The 14,231-nt window shown below is 32.7% G+C and overlaps 1 protein-coding gene across 2 annotated transcripts; it reads right to left on the bottom strand.

Moving 5' to 3' along the window:
• Positions 1–13,181: 13,181 nt before the first annotated feature.
• Positions 13,182–14,019, bottom strand: LOC131162039 (protein EPIDERMAL PATTERNING FACTOR 2-like). 2 transcript variants are annotated; one of them, XM_058118142.1, is made up of 2 exons: positions 13,832–14,019; positions 13,182–13,665 (listed from the first exon to the last, which is right to left on the bottom strand). In XM_058118142.1, exons 1-2 carry the CDS (start codon positions 13,932–13,934, stop codon positions 13,427–13,429), a joined length of 342 nt encoding a protein of 113 aa, XP_057974125.1. In that variant the 5' UTR covers positions 13,935–14,019; the 3' UTR covers positions 13,182–13,426. The 2 variants fall into 2 exon arrangements, with proteins under 2 accessions (XP_057974125.1, XP_057974127.1); XM_058118144.1 differs by having other exon boundaries at positions 13,182–13,641.
• Positions 14,020–14,231: the final 212 nt, after the last annotated feature.

Genomic DNA, 14,231 nt, shown 5'->3' with positions numbered 1-14,231 from the left:
GAAATTATTGAATTTAAACAAATTAATTTTGAATATTAAAGTATTTTGAATGGTGAACCGACCAACTCAGGTTTTCACAAGCGTTGGTGGGTTCTGAACTGCCTGTCAAGGGCGCTAGCACTAGCATATACCCCAAGGTGATAATCACCACCTCCAACAATTGCGGTCAATCTCACTACCTCTTCAGTTGCTACCCCTTACTTCCTCATTCGCGATTCCCTCAATAATAGGTTTTCAAAATAAGTGAAAAGGATAAATTTTAGTTTTTTTTTTAGTTTTTTTTTGTAAAAAAACAATAGAAAATTGATGTAAATGGTGCATTCCCAAGAAGAGGGGTGAATTGAATATTTAAAACTTATTAGGTTAATTTATCTATATTTTAAGATCCATAATTAGAATTTCACAACCTAGGGTCTTTCTATACAATCCCAGTTCCCATAAATATAAATGTATGCAGATATTTTAAAAAAAAATTAAATATTTACACCAATTTAAGCATAAGCATACAAGTGCAGAAAGTAAAGAATATAGGAAAAGAGAATGACACAATATTTTTATCGAGGTTCGGCCGATATTGCCTATGTCCCCACCTTAGGCTAACCAGGTAGAGGATTCCACTAAATGCTCACTTAATCGGGCGGAGCGATGCCGTTTACAATACTCCTTATGACGCAAAGTCTCCTCAGCTCACTTACAGGCGAAGCCAAACCTCTCCTTACAGGGCAGAGTCTCCCTAACTCAATCATCATGTTGAGCCAAACTGGTTCTCCTTACGAGGCAGAGTCTCCTTAGCTCACTTACTGGACAGAGTCAAACCAGTTCTCCTTACGAGGCAGAGTCTCCTCAGCTCACCTAATCGGACTTGAGTCAAACAAGTACACCTTACAGGATGGTGCACTTCCTCTTTTGGCCATGCCTGGAATACAAAGAAATGAAATTTTGCATACAAATAAAGTGCTTCTACAAAAATAGAGATCTACAAATTTAAAGCTCTAAAATGCACTCTTAGATGATATGATTTATGCTCAGTAGAGTATGAGTGTTTTTCTCAAAATAATTTTGCAATATTTGAAAATGATATATATGATAAAATACTTCAAAGATTTAACCCTAATAAATATTTCTCCAAAAATATTTTTCAATAAAAATGTAGAAGAACCTAAGGTTTTGTTTTCAAGTGGTTTTTGCCCAAATAATAGTATATGATCTTTGATGAAATATGAAATATGAAAATATATGCTTTTTCAAAGATCTTGAAATTCCAAGTGCTTTCTTCTAAAAATAATATTCAAAAATTATTGTTCAATAAAGTTAGGGTATTTGCTCAAAAAGATTTTGCAATAAAACACAAGTGAGCTTTTGAATCTTGCAATGAATGTGGAAAAGATCCATAAGCAATAAAAGGTTTCTCCAAAAATATTTATTAAGAAAATATGGGAGAAACTCAAAGATTATTCTTAAAATGATTTTCAAAAATAAAAGTTTAAGTGAGAGTAAATACTTTAAAATCAATGAATGAATGCGCAAATAAATATTTCTTTCAATCAACCCTTAAATGCAATAAATGTGCAAATGAAAGAAGTGAAAGGAAAAATTAAAGCTCTCTTAGCAAAGGATTTTTCAAGTAATAATAAAGAGAGTATAAGAAATAAGGCACAAAATATTTAAGAGAATTTTTTGGGCTAATCTCCTTGCTAATTATGCTTATGAGAGGGGTATATATAAACTTTTCAAGAAAAATGACTATTAGGGACACGGAAGGTATTTTTAAATTTTTTTAATTAAAAATTAAACACGTTTTAGCGTCGAAAAATTGCCAAACCCGAGAGGGTCGGTCAACTAACGACTTTGTCAGTCGACTGATCTTAGGCAAAAATTCAAATTTTTGTGGGGTTCGGTCGGCTAATTAAGGGACCGATTGAGTGACCCTTGGCGAATCCCAAACCTTCGTAGGTTCGGTCGACTGACCTAACGGTCCAATCGGCCAAGATTAAAGGTTGGTTGGCTGGGGCAATTTTGTTCTACAAAAGTCGACCGGCTAGGCTATAGAAAATTGGCCTAAAAGGCATGGCCAGTCAACTGAGCATGTGAAGCAAAAAAAGGTTCGGTTGACTAGACTTTTTGTATGTGTAAGGGTCCGTCGACCGTGCTTTGATAAAAATCAAATTGTGGCCCTGATTTGATTTCAAAAAAAAATTTAAAACCTTTGTGAGATTTTATCATTTTATGAAAAAAGGTTTTTTGTGAAAAACGTTATGTCCCCTAAGGTCTGTCTATGGTAGGTCTTGAGCTTTCAATCATATCATGCATGAAATGCATTATTACAGACCAAAAACTAAATGCAATTACAATTAAAAAAATATGTCTTCTTTTCTTTTGCTTTTCAGTCTTCATGGAATACACCATATTGTCTAGGCTTTAAGTCTTTCATATTTCCATTTTCCCTTTGTCTTATCTGCATGGCAAAATATAAATCTGTTCAAACACCAAGTATACATATAAGATACAGGTGCTTTGTTAGCAACAAAATTGGGATCAGACTCAAAACGTCAACAATCTTCTCCTTTTTTATGATGATAAAAACACACAAGCAAAATGAGTTCAGCCTAAAAAGGCCTCCTAACAATATGCATACTTAAAAAATAATCAATACAAATCAAACATATTGACAAAAGAAGACATTTCAAGTTAGTCATGTATCTAGTTCTAGCATTAAGGCACAAACATGTACAAACATGTAGCATTATAGCTCAGATATTTACCCCATTTAAAATTATTTGCCTTATAGAAAATTATTCCCCTTTTGACATAAAATCATTTATCATTTTGCTCATAAAATTCTCCCTCTTTTGGCATCAGCTAAAGGGCTAAGTTAAGTGTAAAAACAATTTGAGCATTAAAAAAAAAAATAGCTTAAAAGAGAACTCTCCCTATTTAATACAAAAACTAGGCATAGAAATTAGTTATATAATTGTTTTGAAAAATATGACAATTTTGCACATAAAAACATTATAACTGGTCATTAAAAGATTAAAAAGACATGTTAAACATGGACATACCAGAGATATTTTCAAACCATTACAAATTAAACACTACATAAGACTCGTAAAATATTTGAGTTTAAAACATATGACAAATGATAGCAAGTGTAGGTTTGATCATAAGACCGGTCTAACTAGTTAGCATGTATTTTTATATATATTATCAATGACCCAGTTATGCAATGCCCCTTTTAAAGAAAATTAAAGAAACAATAAAAACCAAATTGAAAAAATTTCATGACAATGATATGAATTTTATAACAGTAAAAACATATGTCATGAATGTGTCATTAATCTTACGAGCAAGAGATAAGATATGTGCATTAAGAAACATTTCTTGCCCAAAAGCATTTCATTTGAAAATAGTTTCCCCCTTTGAAAAAAAAAAAAAAAATCCTGGGAGCGATGCTTGATGAAAAAGAAACTTTAATACAAAGTTCAAGCAAACAATGTTTTTCTGGTCTAACATGTAAGAGCAACTCATGATATGACCAGAAAAAGTAACCACATAAATACCAAAGATATCAGAAAATTTAAAACATGAATCATATGACAAAATTTTGAAAATATTGAGGTTAAGCAAGATATTTCCATTTAAAATTTTCAATAAAATCATCATATTTAAGTACAAGAGCCACAATGAATTAAAAAAAAAAAAAAGATCTAAACTTAAGACTAGGTGAGCACAACAAGATAGAGATTTTAATTTTGAAAGCTCCCCCTTTGGATTTGAATAAAACTTAGATAAAATGAACTGCTTATACTAACCAAAAATTAATTCTGCTAGGATTACTAGACAGCATGAGCAATCATTTTGAAATTTCTAGAACAACTATACTGGATATTTATCAAGGCATTTTATCATTTGACCAGTATAGTCTTCCCTATAGAACACACATGCATCTAAAAGTATATATTAAGACATTTTATAAAGCTCATGAACCTTAGAACACTCCATATCTAATCATAAAGCTTTAAAAGACCGGATATGATGTTCAAGGTTTTTCAAAAGAACCTCAATATTCAAAAAGTTAAATATGTGATGCAAATGAGTCCTCAAGGTATTTAAATTAGATCCTATTCTCTAAGGGTAGAGCTCAGCTCCCTTATATGTTCTTATGCATGCATTTTTCAATCAAAGATGAAGATCAATCTTCATTTAACAAGTCACAATGAATATTTCTTTTGATGAACTAAGCCACAATGAATATTTCTTTTGAAGAACTAAGCCTATTTTGCCTCTTTTCTTATGAATCTCAATTTGTGAGAGGCTAAAGTTCAAATGACTTTCATTGTTAACTGCTCGTGCATAGGTTTCTTGGACTTTTTATTCCATCATCTAGATTGAAACTTATAGCAATCATCTTAGCCATTTAACTTATTTCAAGGAGATGCCACTCTAAATGATTTGATGTTAATTTGAGAACTTATGGTGAGAGTTTACATAAATACTCTTAAAGATTTAAATTACTATTGAGTTCAGAAGAATATTTAGAGAAGCAGAACAATATTCAAAATATTTTCGTGCTGGTGGATATGTCCTAACAGATAGGACAAAGAGCCCTTAAGTGTAACGACCTGACTTTTCATGCAATTTTTTCCTCACTTAACCATATATATCGCAATTCTCTCTATTACTTGCTAAAAACATCTCAGACCCCAAGGGAGCGCAGAGAAAACTCTATTCACATTACATTTCTAGGCAGCGGTAAACATAAAACTATAAATTGTATTTACAATACAAGAAATCTAAAAGTCTCAAAATATACATCACAAAGTACCCAGTGACATCATCAAAAACCCTAGGATCTACCCAAACAACCAACACCCAGGAAATACTCACCCTTCAAAAAGGGCAGCACAAGAACCTCTCTACCTACAAGCCTGATCTGCTCACTTAACTAGATCAACTGAAAAATGTTAAGTCACTGGGATAAGACGACGCTCAGTAAGAGAAGATATGCTATCACTAGTGTGTGGCAACTAAGTTACTCATTTAATGTACTGATATAATATTGAAACTGTAAAACCAATAGTCTAGTATATCGTACATATTACATTTATTATAGTTTAAAATATAACTGTATATCTGAGTTTTCTAACTACACATAGTTCTAATATTATAATAAAACTGCAGCTGCACTGTATATATATAGAAACAACTATGATAATACCCTGAGAATTGAATGTCATGATTTAACCCCTCATGACAGGGTTGTGCAGCCCATAGGGAGGACTTAACTTTAGTTGTCCTACCAAGTAAGTCAATCCAAATCTCTACCAATCAACAATCTAGCCCACTACAGTCTCTTTAGGCACCATACTACTCTACCTCGTCAAATCAGCCACCTCAACCCAGCTTTTTGGGGAGACTACAATCTCTCCTAGCATGATAAATGGAATCCACGCATTATCTAAGATATGTGGTTGCACTTTGATCTGAAATAGCAACGGTATCGTGCTCTACTGTCTGAATCTGACTAAATATTTCCTCAGGATCTAATACTATTTAGTACTGATATCTATAATTATCTTACTGTTTTTACCATGATATTGAAATAACCATAACATTTCAAAATTAATCTGCATAATCTAAATATCTGGCTGAATAACTGAATAACTGAGTGTTATAGTTCTGTAGTCATGGCATTCTGAAAAATACTATAAATCATATTTTCTGGAAATTGCATATATATCTTCTGCTAGTATACTGTAAAACATGATATTTATAAAACTGTATTAATACTTTACTAAATTGTTATGAACTTATGCCACACAATTAAGCAATTAGATTCTCATGCTCTAAAATCTGTAACTCCTACTGTAGTAGTAGTAATAATAATAATATTCTGGAAAAACTGAATAATAAGTTAATACATATATATACATAATCTTCTGATATACTTTCTAAAATTCCTAGCATAGCATATTTCCCTTACTTATCTGACTGAGAGGCTAGCCTCCACTTCACTCCACTCTCGCACCCTCGGTGTACCAACCTCAAAAACTTGCATTTATGTATACATATTCTCCAGTAAATCAATACACCCATAATTCTTGAAATTGCCTATTCATAAATTTCTTAAACTATAATTTACCTGGGTTCCCGAACAGATACTTGCTGGAGTTCTTAATCCATGCCTATAGGGGTCTAAAACACTCTATTCCTAAAAATATGACACCCCAAATTTATTCTACAAAACACAAGTATATTCTCATGGTATACAAAATCTGGCCTCAACTAATATTGGTAACACTGAAAATATTTAAAAAATCTACTTACCCTAATTTTAGGATGGTTTTCAAACTGCTCAAATCGAATTTTCGCTCCAGCTAAGTTGTAGAGAAACTCCCCAGGATCATCGTGGTAGCTTCTAATCGTCGAATCAGGGAGAATCAGAGCCAGAATTATAGATAAAAGTGAGAGGGTGCATTTTCTAAAGAGAGAAAATAAGGGAGAGAAAAGTTCTTCGCTAAAAAACCCGTTTTTGCATATTTATAGATGGTTGGCCACGTGGCCCGTCGATGAGTCCAAGAAGGCAGTTCGACTCATCAACGAAGACAGTGCCCTCGTCAACGAATTTCAAGTCCTGAAAACAGCCTCTCGGTAAATTCTCGTCGATGAGACATGTGTCCACGTCGACGAGCCCAAGTAGATGATTCGCGTTTGTCGACGAGGCCCTGCTATGTCCCCCTTTAAAATGCTTTTTCCTTCTCTTTTCTTTATTATTTAATTCCAATAATTATTTGGGTTATTACATTCTCCCCTTCTTATAAAATTTCATCCTCGAAATTTACTATCTATACACTAAGTACTTGTATTAAACATCATCCATTAAGGAAAATAGGCTACTTATTTTATTAATTATCCTCACTTGTGGCAAAGGAATACCGTGGTTACATTCAAGGTCCTAGGAGATTACAAATATACTCAAAAAAAGAAAATTCTCCCAAAACCAAAACATTACCTATCCTATAATCTAAAATACAACCATATATATATATATATATATATATATATATATATATATATATATATATATATCACTCTACACTAAACAAACTTTATCTTTATCGAATCAACACTCACTAATACTATAATTCATTAAATAAATGTGGGTACTTTTGTCTAATTTCTTCCTCAAGTTCCCACGAAACTTCTTCTATAACATGGTTTCTCCACAAAACTTTCACTAGTTGAATTTCCTTGGAGCGCAATTCTTGTGTCTTTCGGTCTAATATCTGTACTCGTACTTCCTCATAGGCTAATGAGTCTCTAAACTCTATTTCTACATAACTGATTATGTGGGACAGGTGTAGGACGTATTTTCTTAGCATGACTACATGGAATACATCGTGTATTTTAGACAAAGCTAGTGGTAGAGCTAGCCTATAGCCAATATACCTAGGGCTTAGCTTGCCCTTATTCCTAAACCTCATAACCCCTCTCAGAGGAGCTACCTTCAAGAATACCCGATTTCCCACATCAAATTCTAACTCCCAGTGGCAAGTGTCTGCGTAGCTCTTCTTCTGATTCTGAGCTGTACTGATTCTTTCTTAATTAGTCAAATTTTATCATACGCCTGCTACACCATCCCCGGACCCAAAACTTGCCTCTCGCCTACTTCATCACAGAAAAGAGGAGAATGACACCTCCTGTCATACAGTGCCTCATAAGGTGTCATGCCAATGTTGACCTGATAGATGTTATTATAAGCAAACTCAACCAACGACATAAACTGGGTCCATCTACCCCCAATGCAAAGACCCGAAAATTAAAATAATTAAAATAATTAGGAAAAAAATAATAAATGAAATAATAAATATAATTAATTAATTAATTAAAATTATTAATCAATTAGTTAGTTAAACATTATTAAATTGATGTATTAAATAAATAAATAAAAAGAAATAGTATGAAAGAAAATAATAATAATAATAATAATAATAATAATAATAATAATAATAAATAAATAAATAAATAATGTAAAATTAAAATTAAATAATTAAAATTAATTAAATAATAATATAATGTAATATACATATATATATATATATATGTAGATATATTTAGGATATTATATAATATTTATGTAAAAATGTCCTGAAACTTCTAAAGCTTCAAGAGATTGAATTTGAAACAAATTCAATCAGAGGTCGTCTCCCCACCTGAGAATTCCCTTGCGCCTTGGCTCACCTCTGCCTCCTTCTTTCTTTCTCTCAATTTCTTGACAGGTTTATGGCGGATCGGGAAACAGAAGGTGCCGTTGGATTCCTGGTTCCGCTACCGATATTTCTATTTGAACAGATATGTCGTGGGAATACCGTAGGCATCATTCTTGGGGTAAGACAATTTTTCTTAATTTCTTAATTTTTCTTTAAATCTGCCGTTAAATCCATAATTGAGTACCAACACGTGGTCCTAGTGGCGATTGTCGTCATTTTGGCGTAGGTAAACTTCCAATTGGGGTTTTTTAGGCTCCATTCCAAAGCGAGAGTGGAATTTGAGAAATTTGTTAATTTGGCTATATTTAAGGGTATATTTATTTATTTAGAATTTATGGGTTTAGGAAATATTAAAATAATATTTTATTCATGATTAATTACATGGAACTAGAATTTTTTATTCAGGATCCAGGTGAGCGCCGCAGGTATTTTTTCGAAGTCCCTATTGGCGTAGTTCAAGAAACCAGGTAGGGGGAAATTATATATTAAATCAGATTTTATGAAATTAAAGGCAATAATTTATGATATATTATATGTATGTTTGGGTGTGAATTATTAAAATGCCAACCATGTAAAATTATGATTTATGAGCTTAGGACCACTTATTTAGTTATGTATTTGTGGAAATGAACTGAAGAAAGTGGAAGAAATTTTCTAGATAATTATGTAAGAAATGAAAATTATATTTTTAGTAATTAAATGCTGAATGTTGGTTGACCTATTTTACAGGAATATGTATGAATTTTACTGTTGAATTATATGGCATGAAATTCTATGCGAATATATGTTAAAGGTATGAGATGTAGGTTAAGTAAGTAAAGTATTGAAAATAAAATATGATATGAACTATGTTGCTTGTGTGTGTCAACCATATAAACATCTGAAAGATACTAGGTAAAACAGTTGAAAGATGTTAGGTAAATGTATGACAGCTGAAAGATGCTAAATAAAACAGCTGAAAGATGCTGGGTAAATGTATGACAGCTGAAAGATGTTGGGTAAAACAGCTGAAAGATGCTGGGTATGAAATGAAATGAAATGAAAATAGAAATGAATGAAATAGAAATAAAATGTGAAATGTGAGCAATGTAAAATGGGAAAGAGCCACGTAAAATGAAATGAAATGAAAAGTAAAAGATGAAAATATGAACAGTTGAGAGATGCAGAATAATGGCAAACAAAATTATGTATTATGATATTAGAAGTACTTATGTACGTAGAATGTGCTACGATTTGGGCAGGGCGTACTCTTCGCCTGAGTGCTTACTGAGAAAGGCGAGTGCACTAGTAGCTTTAGATGTGGCAGTAGCTGCATAACATACTAGGACAGAGGGAATGTACTTGTATGGGCGGGTAGATTTCCCTATCCTTAGGGTTTTTTTCGGTAAGTTATTATTGAACAGTGTGAGTACGAGATCAATCTAACACTTGAGGGCTTACTGAGTAAGGTGAGTGCCCTAGTATGCTTTATTAGTGACCTTAGGGTTGCCTAAATATCAGAGCAGAGGGGTGCTACTTATATGGGCGGGTAATCACCCCTATCCTCGGGTAAACTCGTGGGTTAAATCTTTTGCATGTGTTTGATTAGGATCAAAGAATGATTTCAGAAATTATGTTAACGATTTTCAAATGTTAAATATTATGTTGTTATATAAACTCATGTTAGCCACACACTGTTTTAATATATCGTTTCTTCCTTTACTGAGATGTGTCTCACCTAAATATGAATTTATCTTTTTTAGGATTTCCTCGAGATCGAGCTTTGAGAGCTCGAGGTTTTTGTAGCATTATTGGGAAATAGAAAAATAAAAGGGTATATTTCTATGTTAATTTTGGGTTGTAAATATTTATATTTTATGTCTTTATGTTTTAAGGTTGTTGAGTAAGGAATGATTGTGAAAATACTGAAATGTTTTGGGAGTTATGTAGATTTATGAAAATGCAGGTGATGGATGAATAGTAAGGATGTTATATAGGGGCAGTAAACTCTGGTATTATTGATTATGATTTTTATATTATATGGAGATTATGTTTATGTTTTCCGCTGCATATATCATGGATTATGGATTATCAGGGATTTTATCAGGTATATCGCACCGAACCCGGGTTTAAGGGTTCGGGGCGTTACATTATGGTATCAGAGTAATGTCCAACTGGAAGTGTGATTAATTTCACATCGTCTAGATATGGAAATGTTAGAGTATTATGTTAGAAATGATTTATATTAGAGTATAGGAAATAACTAAGATAAAGATGTTAGATGGATAAGTTAGGTTAGGCATTAAGAAGTAGGTATAGTGTAGGGAAGTATAAGATTTTGTCTTATAGCTTGGAGGCAGAAATCTCTTGGCAGACTTCTGTGATTTTATGATTTAGTCAACGGTTTCAGAAAATCACGGTAAATCCATCGATGGTAATGTTTTTTAGCCATGGGACTGGTCCTTATATGGAGAACTTGGATGTGTATTGGATTTAAAGTATATAATTGTGTTGTTGGGATTATGATATGAGATATGGTAAATCATAGAATTATGGAAATGAAAGATCGGGTAACAAATTTCGAGGACGAAATTTCTTAAGGAGGAGAAAATGTAAAGACCAGAAAAATTAAAATAATTAAAATAATTAGGAAAAAAATAATAAATAAAATTAATTAATTAAAATTATTAATCAATTAGTTAGTTAAATATTATTAAATTGATGAATTAAATAAATAAATAAAAAGAAATAGTATGAAAGAAAAAATAATAATAAAAAAAATTTTTAAAAATGTAAAATTAAAATTAAATAATTAAATAATAATAATAATTATTATTATTAAATATTAATATAATGTAATATATATACATACATACATATATATATATATATATATATATATATGTAAAAATAACTCTCCTGAAGCTTCTAAAGCTTCAGGAGATTGAATTTGAAACAAATTCGATCAGAGGCTGTCTCCCCACTTGAGAATTCCCCCGCGCCTCGGCTCACGTTCATCTCCTTCTTTCTTTCTCTCAAATTCTCGATGGATTTGCGGCGAATCGGGAAACGGAAGGTGCCGTTGGATTCCTAGTTCCGCTGCCAACATTTCTACTGGAACAGATTTGTCGTGGGAGTGGCGTAAGCATCATTCTTGGGATAAGACAATTTTTCTTAATTTTTTAATTTTTCTTTAAATCTGTCATTAAATCGACTATCAGATATCACCATGTGGTCCTAGTCATAATTGTTGTCATTTTGGCATAAGTAAACTTTCAATTGGAGTTTTTTAGGCTCCATTCCAAAGCGAGAGTGGAATTTAAAATTTTTGATAATTTGACTATATTTAAGGGTATATTTATTTATTTAAAATTTATGAATTTAGGAAATATTAAAATAATATTTTATTCAGGATTAATTACATGGAACTAGAATTTTTGATTTAGGGTCTGGATGAGCACCGCAAGTATTTTTCCAGAGTCCCTATCGGTGTAGTTCAAGAGATAAAGTAAGGGGAAATCATATATTAAATCAAATTTTATGAAATTAAAGGCAATAATTTAGGTTATATTTTTTTTTTGGAATACTGCGGGTATCCACGCGTCCGTTTTACTGTCCACGTGACTAATCCTGCGCCCCTTGAAGTTGACCCTATAACTCCAAAGGGAGGGTAAATTTAGGAGTTCAGGGCCGGAAACGAGTCCGGGAGAGTTTGAACACCTGATCTCGTGAAAGGCACTCCCGCAGCCCGCACTACCACCTGAACCACAGCCTGAGGGTAATAATTTATGTTATATTATATGTATGTTTGGGTGTGAATTATTAAAATGTCAACCATGTAAAATTATGATTTCTGAACGTAAGACCACTTATTTAGTTATGTATTTGCGGAAATGAACTGAATAAAGTAAAAGAAATTTTCTGGATAATTATGTAAGAAATGGAAATTGTATTTTTAGTAATTAAATGCTAAATGTCGGTTGACATATTTTACAAGAATATGTATGAATTTTACTGTTAAATTATGTGGCATGATGTTCTGTGCAAATATATATTAAAGGTATGAGATGTAGATTAAGTAAGTAAAGTATTGAAAATAAAATATGATATGAACTATTTTGCTTGTGTGTGTCAACCATGCTGTCTCCCTTATGGGAGTAAGTCCAACTCTCCAACAGTTGCTCAAGTGGGTTTTACCACTGACGCCTTACACGTCTTGAATTGTATTTCACGTGTCTTCTAATCAATCCTACCTCTCACGTCTTAACCCTATTAGGATCATCCCAGGCCTAGATAATCCTTAAGTCTTTTGGGTCTTGGACCCAATCATGTATATAATCACCCATCATTCACTCAATTTTTCCTACGTGAGACAAAGTCACAATTGGAATTCTCAACAACAAATGCTAACGTTGCATTTAGGAGCATGAATTTTGGATCTTGAATGTAGATTTGAATGAATTTAGATAAATTTTAATATAATTTTATATTCTATTTTATCCAAATTCATCATAAATCTAAATTTAATTCTATCCAATCGAATATAAGACTGAAACTCATACAAAGACATTTGATCCTATTTCTATGTCCAAGGAGGAAAGCAAACTCTTGGAATGTTTATATTGACAATGCACAGAAGATGCTAGGTTTCCTTTGGCATCTGTTCATTTCGTACATTGGTGATAACATCTCCTTTCTTGGTTGGCAAATCATTCAATGATGTCACAGTCATCTTAAATATTTATCCAATTTTGTACTATCCTTGGAAGCATCAAAATAGTATTCAAATACAAACACTAAAAATAAAAACTCTACTTCCATGAATCTTTTTTTTTTTTTTTTTTCTAAATCATTTGGGCTGTATTTTTGCATGCAATTTTCCTTACAACTGGCCTATATTAGTTTAATTTACAATCTATATAATTTGATAATCAATCAATAAAAACTGCGGTGGCATTGTCCATTGTTCATCAGATTCCAAGAAAGAACACATTAAGAAGAAAAAAAAATTGTGAAGAAAAGAAAAAAGAACTAACTTGATTTTTTTTTTTTTTCACAAATTCTAATCTCTCCATTCTCTTTTATACCCTGTTCCAAGCAAATAATGACGATGTCCACTGATGATTGACAATAATAATAATGACAATAGAAGAATAGGAAGGGATTATTTAAGTAGCTAATTAATTAGAAGGGACGTGGTAGTATTTGCCTTTACACATGCACCTGTAGACGATGGGGCATGACTCTGCAACGGAGCACTTGAAGCTGACGGTCACCCTCTTGCAGGGGAAGCACGCCCCACACGCGTGCGTGCAGTCCGGTAACCTTGAACCACTCGTCGGATAAACCTCTGGCTCTGCCAAAACATGAGCTCCACCTCCATCTCCATTTCCATCTGCATTGCCGCCATCCTTTATATCTAAGAATATCAAGTACATGTAATTTTTCTTTTCACTAAAATTTTAAACACGCCATTGTCAATTTAATATGAAAGAATTAATGACGCAAGACTTTCAAAAAAAAAGAATAAAAACGAAGACGGAAGAAGGAAGAAGTAAAAAACAGAGAGCAAGCAATGCACTTACTACGGTGATGGGGAGACAAGTGAAGGCTGGCACCCAGCATAACAGTCACAGTGAAGAGAATCGCCAGTAGGAAAGATTGGCGAGCTCCAATGGAGGAGTTCATGTCTTTTTCCTTTCTGTTCAAATCAGTATCAGCTGCGCAAGCATATGAAACTCAGAGCGAAATTTCATTAGAATAGAGGAAGCACAAGTGCGAAGAGGTAATTATATATGTATATATAACGTATGCTGGGAAGGGATGAGGTTTTTAATGGGGACGGAGGGTACGTCTGATGCCCCTCACATGATCCCCGCCCATCTTCTTAAAGGTTTCACATGTTCTGCAGAGTCACACAAAACTAACAAACCAATTATAGCCAGCATGTTTTTAAACAATTAAACCAAATTGAACTGAATAAAA

Source organism: Malania oleifera, chromosome 8 (genome assembly GCF_029873635.1).
Source record: "Malania oleifera isolate guangnan ecotype guangnan chromosome 8, ASM2987363v1, whole genome shotgun sequence".
NCBI lineage: Eukaryota > Viridiplantae > Streptophyta > Magnoliopsida > Santalales > Ximeniaceae > Malania > Malania oleifera.
The sequence above is the reverse complement of the archived record's forward strand: the minus strand, read 5'-3'. Positions and strand labels throughout refer to the sequence as shown.

What these genes read in the sequence shown, in the direction of transcription:
- LOC131162039 (XM_058118142.1), bottom strand. Translation starts at nt 13,934, where the DNA reads ATGAACTCCTCCATTGGAGCTCGCCAATCTTTCCTACTGGCGATTCTC. An exon ending in CTTGTCTCCCCATCACCGTA is followed by an intron (nt 13,666 to 13,831) that starts GTAAGTGCATTG and finishes TGATATTCTTAG; the next exon opens with ATATAAAGGATGGCGGCAAT.